The sequence below is a fragment of the Rhinoraja longicauda genome, chromosome 6 (assembly GCF_053455715.1).
Source record: "Rhinoraja longicauda isolate Sanriku21f chromosome 6, sRhiLon1.1, whole genome shotgun sequence".
In the NCBI taxonomy this organism is placed as follows: Eukaryota; Metazoa; Chordata; class Chondrichthyes; order Rajiformes; family Arhynchobatidae; genus Rhinoraja; species Rhinoraja longicauda.
Genome location: NC_135958.1, coordinates 69,785,612 through 69,801,500, shown reverse-complemented (window position 1 = coordinate 69,801,500; position 15,889 = coordinate 69,785,612). Strand labels below are relative to the sequence as shown.

General features: G+C 45.6%; 1 protein-coding gene across 5 annotated transcripts in view; it reads left to right on the top strand.

The window, feature by feature from the left end:
• The window catches only part of faap100 (FA core complex associated protein 100), a 29,678-nt gene extending 14,464 nt beyond the window's left edge, over positions 1-15,214 (top strand). Inside the window, exons 6-10 of one of the 5 annotated variants that reach the window (XM_078401275.1) lie at positions 2,730-2,872; positions 3,588-3,704; positions 11,049-11,135; positions 13,426-13,604; positions 14,570-15,212. In XM_078401275.1, the coding sequence (XP_078257401.1) occupies positions 2,730-2,872; positions 3,588-3,704; positions 11,049-11,135; positions 13,426-13,557 (479 nt within the window). In that variant the 3' untranslated portion in view covers positions 13,558-13,604; positions 14,570-15,212. Of the gene's footprint in view, positions 1-2,729; positions 2,873-3,587; positions 3,705-10,536; positions 10,605-11,048; positions 11,136-13,425; positions 13,605-14,569 lie in introns of those variants that run through there. The other 4 variants (XM_078401276.1, XM_078401278.1, XM_078401277.1 and 1 more) reach the window with 4 other exon arrangements.
• Positions 15,215-15,889: the final 675 nt, after the last annotated feature.

The following is a 15,889-nucleotide window of genomic DNA, read 5'->3' as shown; positions in this document are numbered from 1 at the left end:
GCCAACCTATGGAAAATTCAAGCATCCAGTTACATAGAAACATAGAAAATAGGTGCAGGAGTAGGCCATTCGGCCCTTCGAGCCTGCACCGCCATTCAATATGATCATGGCTTATCATCCAACTCAGTAGCCTGTACCTGCCTTCTCTCCATACCCCCTGATCCCTTTAGTAGTTATGCTCTGCCCCTGAAACTAAGGGACAAAATAGTTCTGCAGATATCTTTGAACTGCTGCTTTTGGCAGTCCTTGTCAATGGAATGTTCCAGAACTTTTTCAGGACCAAGGTATGAGAGTAACATGAACTCGTGGGACTAAAGGCAGTCGCTGGCAATTGTTGCAGCTGGCTTTGTCATCATAAGCTGTATGTTTTGTCATCAGGACTTCAGTAAGGTACAATGGTTGGTGTGGACAATGAGAAAACAGGCTGCGGAACAGTCATGCAGCCTTTCCAAATGTTGTTTGTTTAGACGGCTTTAAAGAGTTTGTAAATGTGACCTGGTGGCTTCAGCAAATGGCTTCCCTTAGTCAACCTCCCCCACGGAGTTCAAGCAGCCTGTTTTTTCCATCTCCCAGTATTTATAGAATGTAAACAAGTTTAGAGGTAAAGAAAACAACATCGGCTCTTCCATGGTATTTAATGCCCGACAGCAGTAAAATTCAGTCATAGAGTAATACAGCAATGAAACAGGCCCTTTGGCCCAACTTGCCCATGCCTCGTCTATACCAGTCCAATGTACTGCATTTGGTCCATCTATATATTACTAAGAACTCTCATCATGTATATTTGTGGGTTTGTGGATATATTTGTTCCCAAAATACAGCCAAAATGGTACACGATAGCGCAACAATTTTAGGCCCACCTCGCTCACCATTGGCCTGTGGTTCAACTGGTTGTTATATTTTAAGTTATTCACTTTTTAACCTTTAAAAGTCACTTTTTAGACTTTAATAAATCCCTTTTCCATTTGCCCTGTCCGTCAGCCGTGTTCGACGTCACAATGGGAACCCAACGGGTCCGTGCCTCCGCAGTCGGGGCCCGTTGATCTAATACTTACGTAAGATGGCCGCCGGATCCGCGCGTGCACAGTTGAGGGAGGACCCGCCCGAGCTACGGGAGTGGCGGCCAATTGGGGGGGTGGGGGGGGTGAGGAGAGCTTTCCTGCTGCTGGCCGTCGCGGGGCCTGGGTGAGTGGCTCTCTCTCCCCTTTTCTCTCCCCCTCACACGCCCCTGGCCCCGGGGGAGACTCCCCAGCCGGCAAGGGTTCCACGGGTCGACAGTTGGGGGAGGGTTGCTGGGCCCGCAGGAGGGGTTTGAGCCCAACGGGTCCACGCCCGACTAGTATCCCTCTAAAACATTTCTATCCATGTACCTGTACAAATGTATTTTAAATATAGTTTCAGTACCTACCTCAACTACCACCTTTGGCAGCTTGTTCCATATATCCACCACCCTTTGTGTAAAAAAAAAAGGCTGCTCCTCAGGTTCCTGTTAAATATTTTCTTTCGCACCTTAAATTTATGTCCTCTGGTTCTTGATTTGTCTGGGTACATGACTCAGTGCATTCACCCTATCTATTCCCCTCATAATCTTACACATCTCTAAGATCACCCATCATCCTCCTGATTCCAAGGAATAAAATCCTAGCCTGCACAACCTCTCTCTATAGCTCAGGCCCTCAAGTCCTGGCAACATCCTCGTAAATCTTCTCTGCATTCTTTCCAGCTTAAGAACATCCTTCCTACAGCAGGGTGGCCAAAACTGAACAAAATACTGAAAATGCAGCCTCACCAACATCTTGTACAACTGTGACATAACATCCTCACTTCCATACTCAATACCCTGACTGATGAGGACCAATATACTGAAAGCCTTCTTACCATCCTATCTACCTGTGACATCACTTTCAAGGAACTTTCAACGAACTATGTACCTACACTCCTAGATCCTTCTGCTTTACAACACTCCCCAGGGCCCTGCTTTTCACTGTGAAAGTCCTGCCCGAGTTTGACTTCCCAATATTCAACACCTCACACTTATCTGCATTAAACTCCATTGACCATTCCTCAGCCCACTCACCCAACTATATGATCTCCAGGATACTGCCTGACTTGCTGAGTTGCCCCAGCACTTTGTGTCCAGAATGCCCACACTCCGCACAAAAATCCATTTAACCACGTTTAAAATTAAATTCCTTAATACTGCTATTAGTAAACTGGAAGTCAATCCAGTTTATGCCTTGTTACCGTGAAGCTTGGTTTTCAAGTAACCCGGACAAGATGTTATATTTCAAAACTCTCAAGTAATCACAGACTTGTCAGTGATTTCAGCGAAAATTAGGATGCCGGAGAAGCATTGAGAAACAAGCGTGAGAAACAGGCTCTTCGGCCCACTGAGTTCGCACCGACCAGCGATACCCATACATTAACACTATCCTACACAAGGGACAATTTAACATTTATACCAAGCTATTTAGCCTACAAACCTGTGCGTGTTTGGAGTGTAGGAGGAAACCGCATATATCTCGGAAAAAACCCACGCAGGTCACAGGTAGAACGTACAAACTCCGTACAGCCAGCACCCATAGTCAGGATCGAACCCGGGTCTCTGGTGCTGTAAGGCAGCTGCCGCCCCTGTGATCATTGCCAAACGTTTTCAGAATTATTTGGTCGTAAAGTGCTCCTTCCTCTCCAGAATCTTGCACTGAGCTATTTTGTGACTGTTCCCCCAGGAAACGAGGCAAACGATGGTTCAAAAGTCCTCCAATGGCTGCTGTCGACAAACTCTGAGATGGAGGCGTTAAGGATGCAGCCTGGCCCAGTTGTACACTGTACAGCACAGGATGGTAGCAGTGTCCACATACTCACCAAGAAGGTAACTGGTCAGTGGCCAGACGCTGGGGTTGTACCACCAACCCACTATGAAGAGGCTTAAACTGTGCAGGAGAGGAAATCTCAGAGTCACAGCAGGATCAAGGGTGTTTTATTGTAAAATGTCCTGAAATGAAACAATAAAATTCTTACTTGCAATTGTACAACAATTATGTAGACATAGTCAACTGTAAACACCATCCATCATAAACAACATGAAAAGTTCAGTATATTAAAAAAACTAACAATAACTAACAATAGTTCAGAGACACAGCATGCAAACAGGCCCTTTGGCCCACCGGGTCCACACTAACCTTCTATCACCTTTTCGCATTAGATTAGTTTAGAGATACAGCTTGGAAACAGGTCATTTGGCCTACTGAGTCCGCACCGACCAGCAATTACCTATGCACACGAGGGACAATTTTACAGAAGCCAATTAACCTACAAACCTACAACCCTGGATCTCTTTGAAATGTGGGAGAAAGCTAGAATGCCTGGAGAAAACCCACGCGGTCACAGGGAGAAGGTACAAACTCTACAGACAGCACCTTTAGTCAGGATTGAACCCGGGTTTCTGGCGCAGTGAGGCAGAAACTCTACCGACTGTTCCTCTGAGTTACTTCAGCACTTTGTGTTTGATGCTCAAGATTCCAGCATCTCCAGTTCCTCGTATCACCTCAGAACCTTTGTCTCTTCTCCCATTTCTTTGTCTGCAGGTTGAAGTCACCAATTTCTCAGTTGATGGTGCAATCAGTGCAGTGGAGGTGGTGATGGAGTGTTCCTCGCTGTCCGTGTTTTGTTTCCTACATCAGGCACTCACTAGGCGGGTCCAGGTAGGAAGACGACAGTCACTCCTGAAACACAACCATCGTCTGTCTCGGTGGGCTTTTCACTGCCTCATCAGTGACCTGGACTGATCCTTGCCAGTTGTACTGAATGCTACCAGCTGTCTCCTGCTGTGGGATACTCTGCGATGCCAAAACCTTCGCCGACTGTTTAAAAGTGAATGTTCTAAGAACAGAATTAGGCCATTGGGCCCATCACGTCTACTCCGCCATCCAATCATGCCTGATCTATCTTTCCCTCTCAATCCCATTCTCCTGCCTTCTCCCCATAACCCCTGACACCCAGTGTAGGAAAGAACTACAGATGCTGGTTTAAATCGCAGGTAGGCACAAAATGCTGGAGTAATTCAGCGGGACAGGCAGCATCTGTGGGGAGAAGGAATGGGTGACGTTTCTGAAGAATGGTCTTGACCCAAAACATCACCCATTCCTTCTCTCCAGAGATGCTGCCTGTCCCGCTGAGTTACTCCAGCATTTTGTGTCTACCCCTGGTACCCTTGTCAATCAAGAATCTGTCAATCTCTGCCTTAAAATTATCCATTGACGGCCTCCACAGCCATCTGTGGCAATGAATTCTGACTAAAGAAATTCCTCCTCATCTCCATTCTAAAGGCACGTCCATTTATTCTGAGGCTATGGCCTCTGGCCCTAGACTCTCTCCCTCGTGGAAACATCCTCTCCAAATTTACACTATCCAGGCCTTTCACCCTATTTTAGTTTAGTTTCGAGATACAGCATGGAAACAGGCCCTTCCACCCACCGAGTTGACATTGATCATCGATCACCCGTTTACACTAGTTCTCTGTCATCCCACTTTGATATCCACTTTCTACACACTAGGGACAATTTACAAAAAACACACACGTCTTCGGGATGTGGGAGGAAACCGGAGCACCCAGAGGAAACGCACCCTGTCCCACGGACAGCAGCCGAGCTCAGGATCAAACTATGAGGCGTTGTGAGGCCGCAACTGAGGAAAGTCTCCTAATCTGAGGAAAGACATTCTTGCCATAGAGGGAGTACAGAGAAGGTTCACCAGATTGATTCCTGGGATGGCAGGACTTTCATATGAAGAAAGACTGGATAGACTCGGCTTGTACTCGCTGGAATTTAGAAGATTGAGGGGGGAATCTTATAGAAACTTACAAATTCTTAAGGGGTTGGACAGGCTAGATGCAGGAAGATTGTTCCTGATGTTGGGGAAGTCCAGAACAAGGGGTCACAGTTTAAGGATAAGGGGGAAGGAAGTCTTTTAGGACCGAGATGAGAAAGTTTTTTTTCACACAGAGAGTGGTGAATCTGTGGAATTCTCTGCCACAGAAGGTAGTTGAGGCCAGTGCATTGGCTATATTTAAGAGGGAGTTAGATGTGGCCCTTGTGGCTAAAGGGATCAGGTGGTATGGAGAGAAGGCAGGTACGGGATACTGAGTTGGATGATCAGCCATGATTATATTGAATGGCGGTGCAGGCTTGAAGGGCCGAATGGCCTACTCCTGCACCTATTTTCTATGTTTCTAACTCTACCAGCTGCGCCAGTGTGCTGCCCACAATTGTTCATGTATCGAATCGTACCGCATAGAAGGTGACCATTTGTCCCTTTGTGTCTGTGCTAGTTTGTGGACTAGCATTATTTCCCTTAATAGCTGAATCTTTGTAAATCCAGTTCAATTGTTTCTCTTGGTTTCTGCAATCATATTAAATGGAGCTGTCGAAACGGTTTTCGTTATGATCGCAATGCGTGGTGTGGAAATTGGTTTACTTTAACATGTTGCCCTTGTGCACTATTAATCAATCATCTAAAACCAGTCAATTAAAATGAAAGGAGAATCCAACAAAAAAATCCTTGCTGTTTAAAGGACACCTCCTTTTTCCTGCAGTTAATGGGATTTGATCGAATTTTGTTTGACATTTTAGAATAATGTCAGTGGCCATGTGTGGAGAGCTTTGAATTAAGCTCCTGCGGCTTCTCACCAACTAACTCACCAGGGAATGGTAATGGAATTGAAACTACAACACAATTCTTCCACATAACCACATAACCCCTAAGAAGTCAATTAACTGGATGAGAAAACTACTGGAAGAGAACCTTGTAGAAACATAGACATAGAAAATAGGTGCAGGAGTAGGCCATTCGGCCCTTCGAGCCTGCACCGCCATTCAATATGATCATGGCTGATCATCCAGCTCAGTCGCCTGTACCTGCCTTCTCTCCATACCCCCTGATCCCTTTAGCAAAAAGGGCCACATCTAACTCCCTCTTAAATATAGCCAATGAACTGGCCTCAACTACCTTCTGTGGCAGAGAATTCCACAGACTCACCACTCTCTGTGTGAAGAAATGTTTTCCCATCTCGGTCCTAAAAGACTTCCCCCTTATCCTTAAGCTGTGACCCCTGGTTCTGGACTCCCCCAACATCGGGAACAATCTTCCCGCATCTAGCCTCTCCAACTACTTAAGAATTTTATATGTTTCTATAAGATCCCCCCTCAGTCTTCTAAATTCCAGCGAGTACAAGCCTAGTCTATCCAGTCTTTCCTCATATGCAAGTCCCGCCATCCCAGGGATTAATCTGGTGAACCTTCTCTGTACTCCCTCTAAGGCAAGAACGTCTTTCCTCAGGTTAGGAGACCAAAACTGCACACAATACTCCAGGTGCGGTCTCACCAAGGCCCTGTACAACTGCAGCAGAACCTCCCTGCTCCTAAACTCAAATCCTCTTGCTATGAATGCCAACATACCATTCGCTTTCTTCACTGCCTGCTGCACCTGCATGCTTGCTTTCAATGACTGGTGCACCATGACACCCAGGTCACGTTGCATCTCCCCTTCTCCCAATCGGTCACCATTCAGGTAATACTCTGCTTTCCTGTTCTTGCCACCAAAGTGGATAACCTCACATTTATCCACATTATATTGCATCTGCCATGCATTTGCCCACTCGCCTAATCTATCCAAGTCACTCTGCAGCCTCCTAGCATCCTCCTCGCAGCTAACACTGCCACCCAGCTTCGTGTCATCCGCAAACTTAGAGATGTTGCATTCAATTCCCTCGTCCAAATCATTAATATACACTGTAAATAACGGGTCCCAGCACTGAGCCTTGCGGTACCCCACTAGTCACTGCCTGCCATTCTGAAAAGGACCCGTTTATTCCTACTCTTTGCTTCCTGTCCGCCAACCAATTTTCTATCCACCTCAAAACTGAACCCTCAATACCGTGTGCTTTAAGTTTGTACACCAATCTCCTATGTGGGACCTTGTCGAAGGCCTTCTGAAAGTCCAGATATAACACATCGACTGGTTCTCCCTTATCCACTCTACTAGTTACATCGTCGATAAATTCTATAAGATTCGTCAGACATGATTTGCCTTTGGTAAATCCATGCTGACTTTGTCCGATGATTTCACCACTTTCCAAATGTGATGCTATCACATCTTTAATAACTGACTCTAGCATTTTCCCCACTACCGATGTTAGGCTAACTGGTCTATAATTCCCCGTTTTCTCTCTCCCTCCCTTTTTAAAAAGTGGGGTTACATTAGCTACCCTCCAGTCCTCAGGAACTACTCCAGAATCTAAAGAGTTTTGAAAAATTATCACTAATGCATCCACTATTTCTGAGGCTACTTCCTTAAGCACTCTGGGATGCAGCCTATCTGGCCCTGGGGATTTATCTGCCTTTAATCCATTTAATTTACCTAACACCACTTCCCGACTAACCTGGATTTCCCTCAGTTCCTCCATCTCATTAGACCACCGGTCCCCCGCTATTTCCGGCAGACAGTTTATGTCTTCCTTAGTGAAGACAGAACCAAAGTATTTGTTCAATTGGTCTGCCATCTCCTTGTTCCCTATGATCAATTCACCTGTTTCCGACTGCAAGGGACCTACATTTGCCTTAACTAATCTTTTTCTCTTGACATATCTATAAAAGCTTTTGCAGTCTGTTTTTATGTTCCTTGCCAGTTTTCCCTCATAATCTATTTTCCCTTTCCTAATTAAGCCCTTTGTCCTCCTCTGCTGGACTCTGAATTTCTCCCAGTCCTCTGGTATGCTACTTTTTCTGGCTAATCTGTATGCTTCATCTTTTGTTTTAATACTATCCTTGATTTCCCTTGTTAGCCACGGATGCATTACCTTTCCTGGTTTGTTCTTTTGCCAAACTGGGATGAACACTTGTTGTAGTTCATCCATGTGACCTTTAAATGCCTTCCATTGCATGTCCACCGTCAACCCTTTCAGCATCAATCGCCAGTCTATCTTGGACAATTCACGCGTCATACCCTCAAAGTTACCTTTCTTTAAGTTCAGAACACTTGTTTCTGTATCGACTTTGTCACTCTCCATCCTAATGAAGAACTCTACCATATTATGATCACTCTTGCCCAAGGGGCCTCGCACAACAAGACTGCTAACTAACCCTTCCTCATTACTCAATACCCAGTCTAGAATGGCCAGTTCTCTCGTTGGTTCCTCGACATGTTGGTTTAGAAAACCATCTCTCAAACATTCCAAGAAATCCTCTTCCTCAGCACCCCTGCCAGTTTGGTTCACCCAATCTATATGTAGATTGAAGTCACCCATTATAACTGCTGCACCTTTAGTGCATGCATTTCTAATTTCCTGCTTGATGCCATCCCCAACCTCACTACTGCTGTTAGGTGGCCTGTACACAACTCCCACTAGCGTTTTCTGCCCCTTAGTGTTTCGTAGCTCTACCCATATCGATTCCACTTCCTCCAAGCGAATGTCCTTCCTTTCCACTGCTTTAATCTCCTCTCTAACCAGTAACGCTACCCCACCTCCTTTTCCTTTCTGTCTATCCCGCCTGAATATAGAATATCCCTGGATGTTGAGCTCCCAGCCTTGGTCACCCTGGAGCCATGTCTCCGTAATCCCAACTATATCATAATCATTAATAACTATCTCCACATTTAATTCATCCACCTTATTACGTATACTCCTTGCATTGAGACACAAAGCCTTCAGGCTTGTTTTTACAACTCTCTTACCCCTTATACAATTATGTTGAAAAGTGGCCCTTTTTGATTTTTGCCCTGGATTTGTCTGCCTACCACTTTTACTTTTCACCTTGCTACCTGTTGCTTCTACCCTCATTTTACACCCCTCTGTCTCTCTGCTCCTGCTCCCATCCCCCTGCCACATTAGTTTAAATCCTCCCCGACAGCACTAGCAAACACTCCCCCTAGGACATTGGTTCCATTCCAGCTCAGGTGCAGACCGTCCTGTTCGTACTGGTCCCACCTCTCCCAGAACTGGTTCCAATGTCCTAAAAATTTGAATCCCTCCCCCTTGCACCATATACTCCTTGTTAAGGATAGAGACTCAAGAAACTGCCGATGCTGGCTTACAAAAACGGAAGACCCACAAAACGCTAGAGAAACTCAGCGGGTGAGGCAGCAACTCAGAGAACATAGAAACATAGAAACATAGAAAATAGGTGCAGGAGTAGGCCATTCAATATGATCATGGCTGATCATCCAGCTCAGTAGCCTGTACCTGCCTTCTCTCCATACCCCCTGATCCCTTTAGCAAAAAGGGCCACATCTAACTCCCTCTTAAATATAGCCAATGAACTGGCCTCAACTACCTTCTGTGGCAGAGAATTCCACAGACTCACCACTCTCTGTGTGAAGAAATGTTTTCTCATCTCGGTCCTAAAAGACTTCCCCCTTATCCTTAAGCTGTGACCCCTGGTTCTGGACTCCCCCAACATCGGGAACAATCTTCCCGCATCTAGCCTCTCCAACCCCTTAAGAATTTTATATGTTTCTATAAGATCCCCCCTCAGTCTTCTAAATTCCAGCGAGTACAAGCCCAGTCTATCCAGTCTTTCCTCATATGAAAGTCCCGCCATCCCAGGGATCAATCTGGTGAACCTTCTCTGTACTCCCTCTAAGGCAAGAACGTCTTCCTCAGGTTAGGAGACCAAAACTGCACACAATACTCCAGGTGCGGTCTCACCAAGGCCCTTGTACAACTGCAGCAGAACTTCCCTGCTCCTAAACTCAAATCCTCTTGCTATGAATGCCAACATACCATTCGCTTTCTTCACTGCCTGCTGCACCTGCACGCTTGCTTTCAATGACTGGTGCACCATGACACCCAGGTCACGTTGCATCTCCCCTTATCTCAATCGGTCACCATTCAGGTAATACTCTGCTTTCCTGTTCTTGCCGCCAAAGTGTTATAACCTCACATTTATCCACATTATATTGCATCTGCCATGCATTTGCCCACTCACCTAATCTATCCAAGTCACTCTACAGCCTCCTAGCATCCTCCTCGCAGCTAACACTGCCACCCAGCTTCGTGTCATCCGCAAACTTAGAGATGTTGCATGCAATTCCCTCGTCCAAATCATTAATATACACTGTAAATAACTGGGGTCCCAGCACTGAGCCTTGCGGTACCCCACTAGTCACTGCCTGCCATTCCGAAAAGGACCCGTTTATTCCTACTCTTTGCTTCCTGTCCGCCAACCAATTTTCTATCCACCTCAACACTGAACCCTCAATACCGTGTGCTTTAAGTTTGTACACCAATCTCCTATGTGGGACCTTGTCGAAGGCCTTCTGAAAGTCCAGATATAACACATCGACTGGTTCTCCCTTATCCACTCTACTAGTTACATCCTCGAAAAATTCTACATGGACTGGAGATGTTTCGGGTTGGGTCCCTTCTGAAATTAAAACAGAAAATATTGGAAGTGCCATGCAGATCACGTGACCCAAAATTCCAATTGTCTTTCCGCAGATGTTGCCTGACCTGCTGAGCATTTCCTGTTTTTATTTCAGCAGGAGTAACAGCATGATATTTCTACGATATGGAACCAGACTTTTCAACAAAACAGGCAGAGGGAGGAGAACTTCCTCAAAGTAGGCATGTTCCATCTTTCTGGACATTCCTCCCCCTCCCCCCCCCCCCCCCCCCCCCCCCCCCCCCAAATCCCCATCCCCCTGCAATCAGTCCGTAGAAGGGACCCGACATGAAACGTCACCTACCAAATTTTCTCCAGAGATGCTGCCTGACCTGCTGAGTTACTCCAGCACTTTGTGTCTATCTTTAGACTTTTCAACATACTGACATGATAAAAAAAAGTAGCATCAATTAAATCCTTTTTTTTTTGGTGAAGTAAGCTTTGAAATTTCTTATTCAGGCAGTTATTGTATTTGTAAAAAAAAAAGATACCTGAGAGGGTCATAGAATGTGGGCAGAGCTCGTTAAAATACCTTCATGGCAAGCATGTCATTTTAGCATCCTCTCAAATTGATTGATTATATGTGTGTGTTTTTTTTACGTTGAACAGATGCTTTTGGAGCAGAGTGCTCCCCACAGTGGCTCGATGCCTGGCCTTCATGTGCAGTCTCTGAGACAGCTGGCACACAGCACAGAGGTACGGGGATCAGGAAGCAGAGTGGGAATCCTTGCGGAGACTGGGCCGAGGTGCTGGGCAGATGTTGGGAAGGCAGACTGTACTTGAGAGCACATGGCATCGTGTAACTGACAAACCGTCCCCCAAGATTAATGGCATGACTGTGAGAGAGAGAGGGGGAGGGAAGGAGGGAGGGAGAGAGGGAGAGAGAGAAAAGCTTTTATGGCGTGCTAACCAGCCAGTGGAAAGACAATACATGATTACAATTGAGCCATTCACAGTGTACATATACATGATAAAGGAATAACGTTTAGTGCAAGGTAAAGCCAGTAACGTCCAATCAAAGATAGTCCGAGGGTCCCCGATGAGGTAGATAGTAGTTCAGGACTGCTCTCTGGTTGCGGTAGGATGGTTCAGTTGTCTGATAACAGCTGGGAAGAAACTGGCCATCAATCTGGAGGGATATGGATCATGTGCAGGCAGATGAGATTAATTTATCTTGGCATCATGTTCAACATAGACACTGTGGGCCGAAGGGCCTGGTTTTTGTTTTTGCTGTATTTCTCTATGTTCTAAATAGGAAACTCTCCATAACCAACTGCAGTGGAGCCCAGCATTTTGTATTCTTTTTACAATGCTGACTAATGAGGTCTGAGTCTCACAGCATGGATGAAGCCTCTAAAAGCTTTGCTCGAAAAACCTGTCTCTCCTCTCTCCCTGCAATCAATCTGAAGAAGGGTCCCGATCCAAAACGTCAACTCTCCATATTCTCCAGAGATGCTGCTGCCTGACCCGCTGAGTTACTTCAGCACTTTCTGTCTATCTTGGTATTAGCAAAAGCTAGTCAAAACCACAATATAACATGGAAAGAGGATCAGTCCTGAGCTACTATCTACCGGACTGGAGATAATACACAAAAGGACATAAAGTGCTGAAGTACCTCAGCAGGACAGGCAGCACCCGTGGAGAACATGGAGAGTGATGTTTTTGGTCGAGACCCTTCTTCAGACCCTTGTTTGACTCTTGACTCTCTTGATTCAATGATCAACTGTTATCAGGAAACTGAACCATTCTACCAACAACTAGAGAGCAGCCCCGAGCTACCATCTACCTCACTGGAGACTGTCGGACGATCTTTAATTGTACTTTTCCGGACTTTATCTAAACATTATTCCCTTTATCATGTATCTGCACACTGCGGATAGCTTGATTGTAATCATGTATAATCTTTCCGCTAACTGGTTAGCACGCAACTAAAGCTTTTCACTGTACTTTGGTACACGTGACAATAAACAAAACTAAACCTGTTTGCCCTATTGCCAGCTGCTCTGTGCAGTGGTATTAGCGCCCATGAACCTGTTCAAAGGTCATGTCACTGAATAAACTATTCCTCATTCTGTTTTCCTTTTAATAATAATAATAATAATAATAATACATTACATTTATATAGCGCTTTTCATATACTCAAAGACGCTTTACAGGGATTTAGAGAACATAGGATATTAATACCTTGGCTTGGTGCGACATTTGACGGCCACGGTAATGTTTGGTGAAGTTAACAAGCTGATTTCCATAAATGAGTAACGTCTTAGGATTGATTCACCATACCAGCTGAGTTACTGGATACCTTCTGGAGGATAAGTGGAGCCGTTACAACAACCAGAGTATTCCCTAGAGTTTTTAGAGTTTGAGACACAGCGTGGATAGAGGCCCTTCGGCCCACCAAGTCCATACCGACCATCGATCAACCCAACGTTAATTCTATGTTATCCCACTTTCGCATCCTCCACACTCGGGACAATTTTCTGAAGCCAATCAATTACAAACCTGTATATTTGCAGGAGTTACTTGAAATTAGAGAAATCAATGTTCATACCGCTGCGTAACATCACGTATTCCTTCTCTCCAGAGATGCAGCTTGACCCGCTGAGTTACTCCACCATTTTGTGTCTGTCCCAGGCGTGAATCTTATTTATTTTGCAGAAGCCCCACCGCCCCGCCCCCAAAAAAGTTGTAGTTGTCAGAAGATAGACACAAAATGCTGGAGTAACTCAGCGGGGACAGGCAGCATCTCTGAAGAGGAATAGAGGGGGGGGGGGGGGCGTTTTGGGTCAAGACCCTTCTTCAGACATGTCTCGACCCGAAATGTCATCCATTCCTTCTCTCCAGAGATGCTGCCTGACCTGTTGAGTTACACCTGCATTTTGTGTCTATCTTCAGTATAATCCAGCATCTGCAGTTCCTTCTGACACATTGTAGTTGTTCAAAGTCATCCAATTATCATTTCTTTCTTTTGGGTTTTTTACCTCAGGGTCTTCTTAAAGAGATTCAGTCACTCCGTGACCAGAGGTGCCTTGGCGAGGAAATGAATCCGAGTGACATTGCGGGCAAACTGCTGCGACTCTACGAGCGACTGAGAAGCATTGATTTAGTTATCGTGTAACAGGTGGAATTGTCCAAACCGCTGGAGTCTCCAGGTTGAAATCGGAGGTCTGTCCACCATTCGTTAAGGCTGTTCAATAACAGGGGCCTGTTGCTGCATGTGAGGGTTTAAAGTTGCGCACACGTATAGCACCTGTAGCAGGTGTCGCTTTGTACCGTGACAAATGTTGCTCAGGAAGAACTTTCTTTTATGTGACAATCTCTGGAAATATCCTGACAATCTCTGGATATTGCCTCAAAGCAATTACATTTTAAAAGTAACTCCTGCATTCCCTGCCCTCTCCTCTCTCTCTCCCCACCTCCCCTCCCCCACCCTTGTCATCCTAAGTGTATTTCACTGTTCACATCCTCGTACCCCTCTGTTTGTGACATCTTCCACAGCCAAAACTGGGCCATCGTGGGCTCCACCCGACCTGAGGTCCTTTTTTCTCTTCCCCCCCCCCCCCTCACCCCCCCCAAAACCTCTACTTTTGGTCTGAAGAAGGGTCCCGATCCGTAACATCCGCTATTCCTTTCCTCCAGAGATGGTGCCCAACCCGCTGAGTTACTCCAGCGTTTTGTGTCTATCTTGCAGACAAACCAGTATCTGCAGTTCCTTCCTGCACTTGTAATTGTTGATTGTTTGTTTCTATAAAAGCAAGTTGCTTTTACAATGCAATGTCCACATCAAAGTGTCACAGCATTGTGATAAATCACTCCAGTTGAACTTTGTAGGCAGGATTGTTTCAGGGACATGTATTGGCTGGGACATCAGGGAAGTCGCATGTTGTTTGAACAGAACTAGGGCATTGTTTTAGGAGAGGGAACATGGCTAAAAGGGTCGGCTTCATTTGAGGACTGTTAATCCGGGGGGTATGGCACTGCATGGAAGTCTTGCTGTAGGCCGTGGCTTGCACCTCGCTCTCATGCCCTTCTGCCTCAGAGGCTAGGGTGCTGCTGTTTATCCAACAAACATTCCAAATGCATAAACAGCGTAAATAGATTCAAGAATTTTATTTATTTTTTACTTTTAGAGATACAGCATGGCAATGGGCCTCTCGGCCAACCGAGTCTGTGCCGACCAGCGGTCTCCACCTACACACTAGGGACGACTTGCAGAAGCCAATTAACCTACAAGCCTGTACGTCTTGGGGACGTTGGAGGAAACCGGAGCACCCAGAGAAAACCCACACAATGTCAGGGAGAATGGACAGACAACACCCGTAGTTGGAATGGAACTCGGGTCTGGCGCTGTGAGGCAGCAACTCTACTGACATGCTACCGTGCCGCCCCAATTCTTTACAGAAAGTGCATCGAGGCATTTCAGTGTCTGTTGGGTGTCTGTTTAAACCCACGAGAATATCAGTGCTGGTTAACAAGAAACTGGGGTCCGATAGCTAATAGCATCTTGTAGTCTTCATACCAGCCCCATGACCAGAGGAACAAGAACTCGCATTAGGGCCGATTCCACAGTGGTCTAATGTTGCCCCAGTGAAGTGTCAGAAGCATCTGACTGCAGCAAACTAGTTCTAACTTGACAGAGATGCTGAGATCTTTTTGAAAATGTGGAAATTAGAAATAGCAAATAAATTTCTGATTGGTGTTGACAAAACTGTGTGATGTGATTTTGTTTTTACTGTAACAAGTATAAGTTCTAGAAGCAGAATTAGGCCATTCAGCCCATCACGTCTACACCATTCGATCATGGATGATCTATCTGTCCCTCTCAACCCCTTTCTCCTCTTCTCCCAATAACCCTTCACACCCGTAATAATTGAGGATCTACACAGTATCCAACCAGAGAGAATCTTGTGATTCCTGCCTTGAAACTTAGCAGAAAAACCTCTACTTCCTCAGTATCAACATCTTGGGGCTCACCATTAAATAGCAAATCACACATAGTCGCCAATTAGTCACCAGTGTAGACCAGAAAACGGAAACTTGCTGCAAATGGTGCTGTCAAGAGGTATTGTCCATCATGAGAAATAAAGGGACAAACTCGGATTGTTTTCTCAAGAAGTCGGAGGTTGATGGGAGACTGGATAGAAGTGTATATAACATTACCAGAGGCATAGATAGGATAGACATTCAGAACCTTTTTCCCCAGGGTGGCAATGTGAAGGATTAAAGACCACATCTTTAAGGTGAGAGGGGGAAAGTCTCAAGGGGCAAGTGTTTTTACACAGAATGGTGACTAGCTAAAATATTCAAAATGGTGACTAACTAAAATAGCTTAACTTCAGATAGTTTCTCTGTCCCTCCCTTTCCCCTCCCCCTTCCCAGTTCTCCCACTGCCTTCCTGTCTCCCACTACATCCTATCTTTGTCCCGCCCCCTCCCCTGACATCAGTCTGA